Consider the following 12,005-nt stretch of genomic DNA (forward strand, 5'->3'; position numbering starts at 1 on the left):
ATCGTAATAATAAATGTAAAATATGCATAATATTAAGTATACATATTGTGAAATTCTGTATTATATTTAGAATCCGAATATTTTTATTTAAAGCATTATAATAAGATATATCACCTGGAACTTTATTCTTCATTAAAGTGAAATTGTTTGTTTAACAAAATAATTTTCTAGTTTTTCTTGAAAAATTACAGACTGTGTTAATAATTTTTTAAAAATAATTAAAAATTACTTTTTTTGCATAAGTTAATGATGGATTTGGATGTATAATGCAGAATTAAATATTTCGTAACTCAGATGAAAATAAATAAACATAATTTTTCTACATATGGAAACATAATTTTTAATTAATAAAAAATAAATTTTTTCATTCATTTCAGTGAAAATTATATGCTGTTAAATCATACATTGAGGAGAATCATCTTTATAAAGTAATAGCTACTTGGGCTACAAATTTATTTCATGATAATGCTGTCCCATTTTCGCCTAGGCAAAAACAAATGTTTTTAGATAACTTTTTTGCAAAAATGCAAGCTTATAAAATATAAGTAATATTGTTCTAATTTTTTTTTCCTGATGGAATGCATTATTTTATTTTACATTAATTTTATGAAAAAAAAACGTTTCATTTGTTTCACTTAACGATTCTTTCACATTATAAGTAATATTCGTGAACAAATTATATTCGTTAAGCGAGGTTCTACCGTATTTTAATATTTACACAGAAAAATATATATATAAAAAACTTCACATGTTTTAAACTTCTAATATTTCAAACTGAAATTTAAAAATATCAATTTTTTTTAATAAAGTGTTGCTTACTTGTTGACTTTGAATAAAATTTAATTGAAATGGAGCTAAATGAATTATAAAATTTATTTATTGATGTGTAGACATTATATCCAGACAAAATTCATTCATTCTACTTAGGAAAATTCTGTATCAAGAGTAAAATCTAAAATCATTTGTGGATACTTAGATTTTTTTCTTTTGTAACTTAAAATTAAGCATATATATTTTGTGATTTTTATATTTGTTGTTCACGTAAAAGTTCGGCAGTGTTTAAAAATATAATAAAATAAGTAATAGTTGTATTTGTAATAATTTCATCTACTTTCTAAAAATAGTTTCCAATTCCCTAAATTCCAAGTTCATTTTAAGTATAATTATTGATTACACGGGCTTCTATTTCCCACACTGACTTTTTTGATAATTGTTGAATACTATAGCAACAGAATACATTTTTAAAACTATACAAGTTCAGAATGCTTTCTCATTCCTCATATTCCTGATTTTTACTTTCCTAGTCAGTAGCGCTGTAATCTTCATTACTTTACATCATAACATCATACATCTGCGAGATCAACTTATTTAAATATTGATTTCACTAAGGAAGGATCAACTATTTTAAGTGAGCCAAAAAATAGACATTCTATTCGATGCTTGTAGCATAATAAATGGAACTCATGTTGAATGTATAAAATAAAAATTTGAACATTCTTCTAACCAGTTATTCCCTTATATATGTCTCTAATGTATTGTCATTAATCAGAAATAAATATTTGAAAACTGCTCCTTCTTTTTAAATAACCCTATCTAATTGAGAACTGTATCTATTTCACGGTTTAGTTTCTTTCAATATATTATATTCATTAATCACAAATTAACCACTGATGTTATCAGGAAAATCAATTTTATAAAGTGAAATTTAGTAAGAAATACGCTAGAAGCGCAAGATTCTGTCCACCCTTTTCGAATTGCAGTCCTAAGTCAATCTCCCTCCCCTTCATATTTTTAACTAAACCATTGATTAAGCCAAATATACGATAGAAAAGCCACAACTTTAAATAAATCAAAACAGGAGAATAGCAAAAGCATGGAAATGGCATTTTATGAATTAGGTTTGGCATACATTTTTTGAAAAACATTCGAAAATAGTTACATATTTGCATAAGAAAAGTCTGCCGATCCAAAATTACCAGTTAAGAGGCAAACGTTTTTAAAAATTGGAAGAAAAGGCGTTTTATTGGCCGAAAAAAGGTATAAAGCAAAAATCCTCTAGTTCAGAGGTTAATCAGTTGATTTGCTAAAAATTTTGCTGATAGCATAAAAAATACTTTATCTAGTTTTTTAATTAAAAAATAAGCTATTTTTACATCCATTTTTTAAATATTGGGATCCGGAAGATTTTTTAAATATTGGAATAATACTTAAGTTTCCAATGTTTTTTCACATTGTGAACATGAAAACAATTTTAAATTATTTCCACAAGAACAGATTACTTACTCTCTATTTCAGAAACTACAAAACATATTGAGAAATCATTACACCACATTTAAACAACAAATATGCGTTAGATTTTAATTTATGAGGTTTTCGTAAGCATATTCTTTCGTATTCTATATTTGAAAAAATAACATGCAAAGTTGTAAAATAACATTAAGACGTATGCAAAAGAATCAGTGTAAACCTTGTCAAAAAAGACCTAAAAACAAATTCTAAATACAGAGACCTGTTCAGACATTAAGAATATTAAATAAAAAAAATTCCATAATTTCACACACACACACACAAAAAGATTTATCAATTTAGTCAGCTATTTTAAGCAAATTTATATAACGTAATTATGACAACAAATCTATTGAAATAATACAGAAACATAAAGTTAAGATACAATGTAAATGCTTGTCGAAGAAGCTGAGAGAAGAAAATCATTTCTTTCAATCAATTAGATTTCATTGATGCCATCAATCGCACAACGGATTGATACGGCAAAAGCTAGTGTTCAATGCTTAAAAATTTTATATCGGATTCTTTATTACTTCCTTATGAATTTCTGTCTGCTCAACGCTCGTAATGAGGAAGTTTTATTTTATGATCAGGTTTCTTGTCCTCTTGAAAAGCTTCTTCGAGGAAGATGTCAGCTCGAGTTTCGGACGTTACTCCGAATGAATAATGCCTTCTTCATAACAATGGAATACGTTAGAGATTGCGAAATGCAGGAAACTGCATGAATGAAACTGACGTTGTAGAGAATAAAGAAGAGAATGTGTATCAGCATGAAAGAAATCAAGTGCATTTTAAAAGTAAATGCACTCGTTTCAGAGCGGATCTTTGTTGTTAATTGGAAGCAATTGAGACGCCAAGGTATATGCATACCTTCCAACGTTGATTACCCAATCATCAATAGCATTTCTTACCGATAAATTACATATAACATAATATCAAACATAACAAATAGTTTCAGCCATTATTTTAAAATTATTTAAGACATTTATTATTGACTGAAAATTTAAGTGAAATAATTTTTTTTAAATCACAGAATACGATTTTGTTGATCAAATAAATGAACAGTATTTGTTAGACCTTTACAATTTTGTTTCATTAAACAGCAAGCACGTTTGTTTTTCCAAAATTACCAGTGCTCAAGTTAATTAACAAACTCCCTTTTTCATTTTTGTTATGAGGAACGATTACAGAATTTTTGTATTCATGCTGTAACAAGCTACCGTTTTTTAAAACCATATTAAAAATTCTTGCGTGAAGATTAGAAAAAAGATTATTTTCAGCATATTTTGTAGCTTTCTCTATGTATGTTCCTTGTAATTTTCCACAATTTATTATAAACCCGTAATGCTGTAATTTTCACCTGATTTCCATAGCAAATATGGAAATTCCTTTGTTATTGGAGGGTATATATGTGGCTCAGAAACATTATACAGCCTACTTTTAAATTCCTTAGCTAAACTAAAGGCCAAATTAAATGTACGGAAACAATTCATTTTTACAATAGAATGGACCATTAACACAAGGAGTGAGTACTATAATTGAGCACATGTCAGAAAAATAATTATATTCCAATAAACTAAAAGTCAGTAAAAGATTGTTATGCACCAAATAAATTGTACAGCTCAGGTTTAAAGGGATACAAATTCACAATAGCACGCACGGAACAGTTGAATGAAGAGTAATACAGGAGAGTGAACTATAAATATTGAAATGAAATCTTAAAGGGAATTATTTTTAGAAGCAATTGTCGGTTACGTAGTGATTTTGAAGAACTTATTCAATAAAGTGTCAATCAAGTAAAAATTAAAATTCGATTGCAATTAATATTTAACTTTTTTTCTGTTATAACGAACAACATTTAGATAATGTAACCGGTTACTCCGACCCACTCGAAGGCACACAGAAAAATCCGAATGACCGGAACGTCGCGACAGTATCACTGGAGGGAGGCGGGAACCATGGTTGAATCCTAAAGGCTATCACTGACCACGGTAGAACCCTTCCAGTGGGAAGTACGTCCCGTCATCGATAGGAGGTAGCCGATCCTCACCATTTCTGTATACGACAGGAAGGCAAGAACCAACCACCATCGGAAGCTTCTTATCTTCATTTCCGAGTTGCCCACTTGTGGCCGGTGGAGACAACATTTAGATAAAAAATAAAATTTGAACTTTCAGAAAGTTCGATAACTCTTTTAATGAAGACATATTTCAAACTTGAAAGTTATTACTTAATTTATTTATAATTTTATAGTTTTCTTTCATTCGTCGAAATTATCACTCTTTCATGTTTTTATAAGGACTATCATTTATACTTAGTTAAAATAAATTTGTTAAACTTTTCCTTATAAAATGAACCTTCGATTTCCTTCATGAATCGAAGGTTTTAAAAAATCCGCATCTATAATCGTGTAACACATTTTTTAACGTACATTAAAAAAAAAGCAATTTAAATCCATACGAGCTAAATCGAATTGCTTTTAATCTTTAATCTTTTTTTTAAATTTACATTTTTTTTCATTTAAACTCTTTTGAAAGAAAGTGATAATGGTGTACAATTATTATTGCAAAATAAATTTTGAAGTCATGTTTTGTTTCATTTTAGCCATATTTCCCTCCTAAGTTCATCATTTGTCAAAGCCGTCCCTACCCCTTGGAAAACGAGAATTATGATGACATTATGAATGTTTTTTAATTTCGCTATTTAACTAAAAAGGTAATGAACAAAAATTATAAATTTTTAGTATAATGATAATAAAATTGAGATCAAATCTAGCGGCAATAGCATTTTCATATGTTTTCATTTATTAAATTTTAAGACATAAATTTTACAGTTTTGTAAAAATTGTCAGATATGCTCTTATTTGTGAAGAAATATCAAGTTGCTTTTTATTTCAAATTTCTTATTAATGGGAAACAATGAATTTTTGTTGGTTTTTATTTCTATAATTCTCTTTAGTATAAAACAAGAATTATGGTATTTTTTTATCAATATTTTTAAATAATTTTATCAATAGATATATAGTCACATAATAAGAAGTTTTTATTTAACATTAGAAGATTTAAGTTTCAACTACACATGAATCATTAATTTTTTTTTGAAATGAAAAAGTTTTGCATCCATGTGCTCTAATTTTATTTAAAGAGTTATATTCCAAACTGATTGTTGCTATTTGTAAAAAAAAAAAAAAAAAAAATTAGTGTTAATCTCGAAATGAAAATAAAATTTTTCCTAAACAAAAGATGCATAAACGAAATAATTATTTTTTTTGTTTGTTCTTTAAGCTTGATGATTAGGTTCAGAGAAAAGAACAATATTTGAATATTTTTTGATAAATTTTCCACTGAAAAAAATTAAATTTATTTCTTTGACGTATTTAAAGTAAAACATATCCATATTCTGTTTAATTTTTTGAAAACATTAAATCTTTCAAAGTTGTTAGTTTAACCCTAATGCTCGTTATTCTGTGAGCCCAAATCGTCAAATGGAAACATAAATAGTAGTTACACAATTTTCCGCATTCTTTTCATTCAATCTAATCTTGAAGGTTACGGATTGTTTTTCTTTTTCTGAAATACGCCAAAAAAAGAGATTATATGGGAAATGAATTATCTCATACGTATCAATTAGAAACACAAATTTAGATTTAGGAAATAGTTACGTGTTTTGGAAGGTAAATATAGGATGCCCGTAAAATAACTTTCCATGTTTGGAATCAAATGCAGCTAAAAGTAAGGAACTGAATGAAACGAAATTTGGTACGTAGAATGTGGAAGATAATAGAAGATCGATTCTATGAAAAAAATTATATTACTAATAGATGATGTAATATTGGTATTTTAAAATACTTGCACATGTATGAGATGAACCTGATATTTATTAATAAATGATTATTTTCAGTATGTTTCGTACTGAATGTAATTAATATCTGTAGGTGATCACACACCCATACAATACACACACACGCACGCGCGCACACACACACAAATACACAATCTTAATTAATTTCCAAATTTCTATCTTAATTTAGCCCATACTTACTCTAAAATGTTACGATTTTCCCTGGTCCAATTCCCCCTTTTTTTAGTTAATTAATTCTACACGCGCTCTATGAAATTGTTTATTTATGCATTTTCTCACTCTCTGAGGGAAGGGATAAAAATACCTAATGCTCACACATACCTTTCAATGATGCCTAAGATTCCTTTGCCCAAATCGACACGTTGCAAAGAAATCCCTATCAAAATCTCATAGTAAAATAACTGAAGGGAAAAATTTCTGTCTCTTACTCTTGTGTCGCGTTTTAAACTGACGTGTCTCTTACCCCTTTCTATCTGCCTCCTCGGATGAACTAAATCAAAGTAAAAATTCCAAAAGTTCTATATTTTTGTCCATGTATTGTTAAAATATGTTTACACACACATTGCAGAATTCATATTTTTATGCCTTCCACAATCTGCAGAAGAAATTTTGGTTTCCTTCCACTCATTATTTTTGTGCTGTTGCTCAAAGGAGAGAATTGTTTTACTGTTAACTTACATTTTCTTTTCATTTGTTTACCAATTACCCAGATAATGAGCAATTATACTCACATTATATCTATTATCATCATTTTTTAAATCTGGAATGAATTCAGACCCCTCAAGCTGAAAAGTATGATGAATACCTTTAGAATATAGTTTGAACAATAGGAGATATTTGCTGGTTCTATTAAATCAGTTTGTTTTTACTTTTAAATATATTTAGAACATCTTCAACAAATTCAAAATTTAGCATTTTCAAAACATTCGACTTCAAGATTTTAATGATCTCCTACTTTTGGTACTCTTTAAGTTCGGAAACACCACTTTTGGCATTATATTTGTTGGTCCGTATGAAAACAAAGTAACTCAAAATCACAGATGGCTAGAGAATGGAATTTGGTACAGGGTCTTTACACTAAAAATTTTTTTTTATCAAATTTTAGTGAATCTATTTTCTATCAACAAGAAGATGATCTATCTAACTTTCCGTGCTCACGATGTCGTGATAAATAAGTCTAAATAAACATACAAAGGTCTAAATAAATACATTTTTTTTAGATAGCTTGACCAGTAGAAATGTAAATTTATTCAAATTTTGGGCAAAAGCCATTAGCAGGCTGTCTGCCTTTCTTTTGTCTATTCATGCACATGTGAAAACTGTAACTGAAAGACTCAAGAAGCTAGATGAGTTAATTTTAGTACATGACCATTGCTCGAAAATCGTTGTCCTGTATCTGATCTTGATTCACTTCTTAGGAGAATAAACTTTATGTTATATATATATATGTGTGTATGTGTGTGTGTCAGTGCGATTATGAAATTGATAACACAGAAAGCAAAATATAGATAATTTGATGTGCTATTTAAAATCAAAATTCTAGATACATATCAAATTTTGAATTTTATCAATCAGCGGGAAGAGAGCCAAAACGAATGTTAGGTTTTCTATCTTTTATCACGAAATAAAATACAAAATGCACTGAATTATATAAGTAGTGTGATAAATTACTTTCGCTGATTTAAAACAGAAGACAAAGAATTTATTAAATATTAAAATATATATAAAAATCAAGTAGATAAATGGTTCAAATTTTGTAAAATTAGTTATTCGTTTGTCATTTAAAATTTATATATCAATATAACAGAAATTAAATATTGGTAAGTTTATCAAAAATAAATGAATTTATAATATTCATCAAATGAGAGGTGCCAAGTGTAAGTAATTGTCACTTACGAACTTAGAGCCAGTATGTGAAATGTGTGAAACATGTTTCAAAAACTTTTAATCATTTGTTTCATTATAGCAGGTTTCTACCTCATTGTCAAAAAGAATTTTCTTGTCCTTAAGAATCCAGTTTCGGAAACATTAAAAATTATTTGAAACGAAGACTTCATATTCTCCCAAAGTAAAGTGTGTCAATTATATGGTAAATACAAAAATGAAGAATGTTCAAATTTGAAATAGTATTAATGTTCTAAAATATTTTGGTAAAATACAAAATTCATATAATTAAAGTTAAATTTAGCGATGTAGATTTTATGTAAATATTTTTTCTAAATTGTGAAATTTTGCATACTTTTATACTGAAAAATTTTCACTGTGAAATTTTGCATACTTTTACACTGAAAAATTTTCACTGTGAAATTTTATGTACTTTTACAGTGAAAAATTTGCACTCCTCATATTTTATTTTCAACAAATACCTATTGGTTATTTGGAAGAAAATTGAAAAATATTTGAAAATATGCAAGCAGTTTATGTTGTGTTTTTTTTTCGTTTTATAAATTGAATGCAAGGAGAGATATGCACTCAGTAAGGGTAATCTGGAGACCTCCTAGACAAAAGAAGAAATGCACAAAGAGATTTTAAGGAGAAAATGGAATCATCATTAGCAAAAATGAAATACTTTTTATCTAATCAATATTTAGTTCCTTTGTTTTATAGCATTTTAAAATAGATAAATCTACATTTTTAGAATTGGTATGATTAACGAATGATCCTAATTGTTCAAATAAGAAAAAAGTTATTTGAAGATACATAATTCATAAGTCATTGTGATCCCAATCAATCAAAGAAAAACAAAACATTCGAAGACTTATATATGACCCTAACAACTCCCTTCTTTGTAAAATCCCATGGTCTAAACGCAGCTATTCTGTTTTTCAATTGACATTTAAATTTGGTAAACAGTTTAAGCCACTTCCTTCTTTCAAAAAATCATTATAATTTAATTCCCATCAAGACATAACTTTCTCGGGAGCAGATGCAGGGGAAAAAATCCCTCATCTCGACGAACGAGCGGAGAAAAATTCCCTACGGTTTTTCGTGAAGAGGATGATCGCGTGTTTGAGAAGTGGCGGAATGCCAAGGAGATCCGAGTTTGCCCTCTTCTTTCAGTTAGAGAGACAGCTTGGGAAAATCTTCTGCACCCCTGAAGAACCTCTTGGAACGAAGCAATGGTCACAAAAGGGTAAGTGCAATAGTGTTTTCTAAAATTTGCACTAATAAATATTTTACACAATTCCTGTTTCAGTATATTTGTATCTTCATGGTAATTAGTAAATAGTTTTTCAATAGCCCCGATAATTTTGTTTTGTCTTCGGACCGATTCTCAACCTTTCATATTCAGGATTTATAATTCCTTATAAATGTCAATGATGCTTGTTAAATTTTGTTCGGTTTTATTCTTTGGAATTTCAAATAGTTTATGTCTTGTAATTAATAATCTTTGTATTTACTTGTGTGTAAGAATTTTAAAATTGTAAATATAAATCTGTACCTGAAATATGCTTTAATGAGTTATAATTTTTTTCCATAATCATTTTTTTGAAAAATTTCTATGTTTTTTTACCCTTTTTTCTCTTTGGCCTTTTCTAAGTAAACTTACGCGAATACTTTTTTTAGCTCATATTTTATATTTACTTAGCTATAAGCTGAATATCTATTAACTCTTAAGTTTACATAGGTAACTTAGTTATTTGCTCATAAGACTGTAAAAATGTATTAAGCTTTTATTTTATTAAGGCATATTAGTCAAATTAATGTAAGAATGCTAAATTTTATTTATGTTTTAATTAAATCAATGCAACTAATAAATTTAATTTTTGATAACCAATTATATATTTTTTTAGTTTACAAAAACAAAAATCCGTCTCTCATTAGTTGTAAACGAAAACAAATAAAGCTAACTAGAGTATTTAATGAATGATTTAGGCATTTTGCGACCCCCAAGTAATTCTTAGTATGAAACCCACCTTTTAATAACTGGTCAAAATAATTTTACATTTCAGCGCATTTGTAACTTAATCACCATATTAATGATTTATTGTTGTACACTTTTTTATTTTAATTGTTTTGTTAAAATATTTTTTGTATTTTTAATATGCATGTTATGGAAAAAAAATTCATATTAATAAAAACTTTTGAAATTAACCATAATCATTAATTAATAGTTTCCTTTCCTTACAAAAAAACATTTAATTATTTTGATAATTAATAAAATAAATGTAGTTCTTCAAACCAATATTGTATTAAGAATTATTTTTCATTCCCTGTAAATACAACTAACACATTTAATGACTGATGAATATTTTGATATAAAATTAGATAAAAGGAATTATATTTATATTTATTTAATAATGATTTATTGTAAACACACATTTCTTTTCTAATATTTGATAATTCATAGAATTTGTATTTTTTTCACAAATTTATTTATTTTGCAACCAGACAAATAATGATTTTAAATCGGCTTGCCTGCTAATTTCTTCGATATATCGGCCCCATGCAGTTGTTCAATCAAAAATTCCGCTTATGTGACCGATGTAAGAATCCCTTCCTTTACTAGTAGTAAGGCTTGTTATATGCATGTATCCTTATAAGAGGTGATGTCGCAAGTATGTATTACAAAAGATCATATATGGCGGTATAACTTCATAGTTTATATATAACAGTTTTATTCCAAGTCATGTAAATTATATATAATTTTTGTAGAGAAATCACATATGAAAGCTTATTTATATAAATCGTTGCATTTTTTTATAATTATCAGTTTACAAACATATGAATATAGATACCAACTCACACCCAACCCGTTGTCTAATTTGATCGAAAATTTGATTGAAATCTGCGATTTAGCGTAGTTTTCCTCTGTGCACCTCATTATATTTTGAGCTATCGTACTCACAGACAAATATTATACAAAAAAATATTTTTATTTGATATGAATTCGTGTTGTTTTTAAGAGTATAGTGGTTTACCTCTTATACCTCGTTTCCGAAAAAGTAAAACGAAATGAACAAAAATTATTAAGGCAATTTTGTAATTGTAATCAGGTATCAAATTGAAAACTTTACTCTCAAGAGAACACCTGATTTTTATGTGGAATATTATGTATCTTGCTATATTGCAATCTTATCTATATTGTAACTTATTCCAAATATGTAAAAAAGATTGCCGAAAGCAAATAATTTTTCTTTCATTATGATAGAGAAGTAATTCTCAAATGGTGGTATGAGTACTTTTAATATACCAAGATACCGAAATATGCTACGATAAGGAAGGAATGCATATTCGAAAATTCCACTGTTTTTATTTGCACCTTTTATGCTTGATTACAATAAATAAGAATTTTATGAATAATTTACACACTAAATTATAGTTTTGAAATAAATAAAACTATTAATAGTACATTCGTTAAGTATTTTGCTAGGAAAAACGGGGTATCCATTTTAATCTTTTATTTTCTTTATTTTTAAGAATTTCAATTAATGCTAACTGGAAGAAGTAAAAACCATTTTTTTTTTTTGATTTTCGGATGAACTGATATAAACACATTTTTTTAAAAAAAATTCAAAATCGAGTTAATTTTCTAAATTATTCTATAAATTGCTAAGAAAATCCAATAATTAGCTTTGGTAGAATGCAGCATTTCAATTTTTATGTAATGGTTTACAAAAATTTTGTTCATTTAAAATATTTTATGCTTTAGCATTCTCTTTTGAACTATATGTCATGTTGCAACCAAAACAACAACAACATCAGTTTGCGTTTGAATAAAAATCTTTTTATTAAAAACTTTTATCTGCATATTTTTATGCATTGAATGTGAAGTTACTAAAATTCAGAGATGATTCCTTTATAAACAATTCCTACAAATACACTTTTTCTTACTAATCGAAGATTACTTACGCTGA

The 12,005-nt window shown here is 27.4% G+C and overlaps 1 protein-coding gene across 1 annotated transcript in view; it reads left to right on the top strand.

Moving 5' to 3' along the window:
- Positions 1-9,141: 9,141 nt before the first annotated feature.
- LOC129984591 (neprilysin-like) overlaps positions 9,142-12,005 on the top strand; it is a 52,009-nt gene continuing 49,145 nt past the window's right edge. Inside the window, exon 1 of the mRNA XM_056094513.1 lies at positions 9,142-9,280. Within this exon, the coding sequence (XP_055950488.1) occupies positions 9,267-9,280 (14 nt within the window). The 5' untranslated portion in view covers positions 9,142-9,266. The remainder of the gene's footprint in view (positions 9,281-12,005) is intronic.

The sequence above is a fragment of the Argiope bruennichi genome, chromosome 9 (genome assembly GCF_947563725.1).
Source record: "Argiope bruennichi chromosome 9, qqArgBrue1.1, whole genome shotgun sequence".
Taxonomy (NCBI): domain Eukaryota; kingdom Metazoa; phylum Arthropoda; class Arachnida; order Araneae; family Araneidae; genus Argiope; species Argiope bruennichi.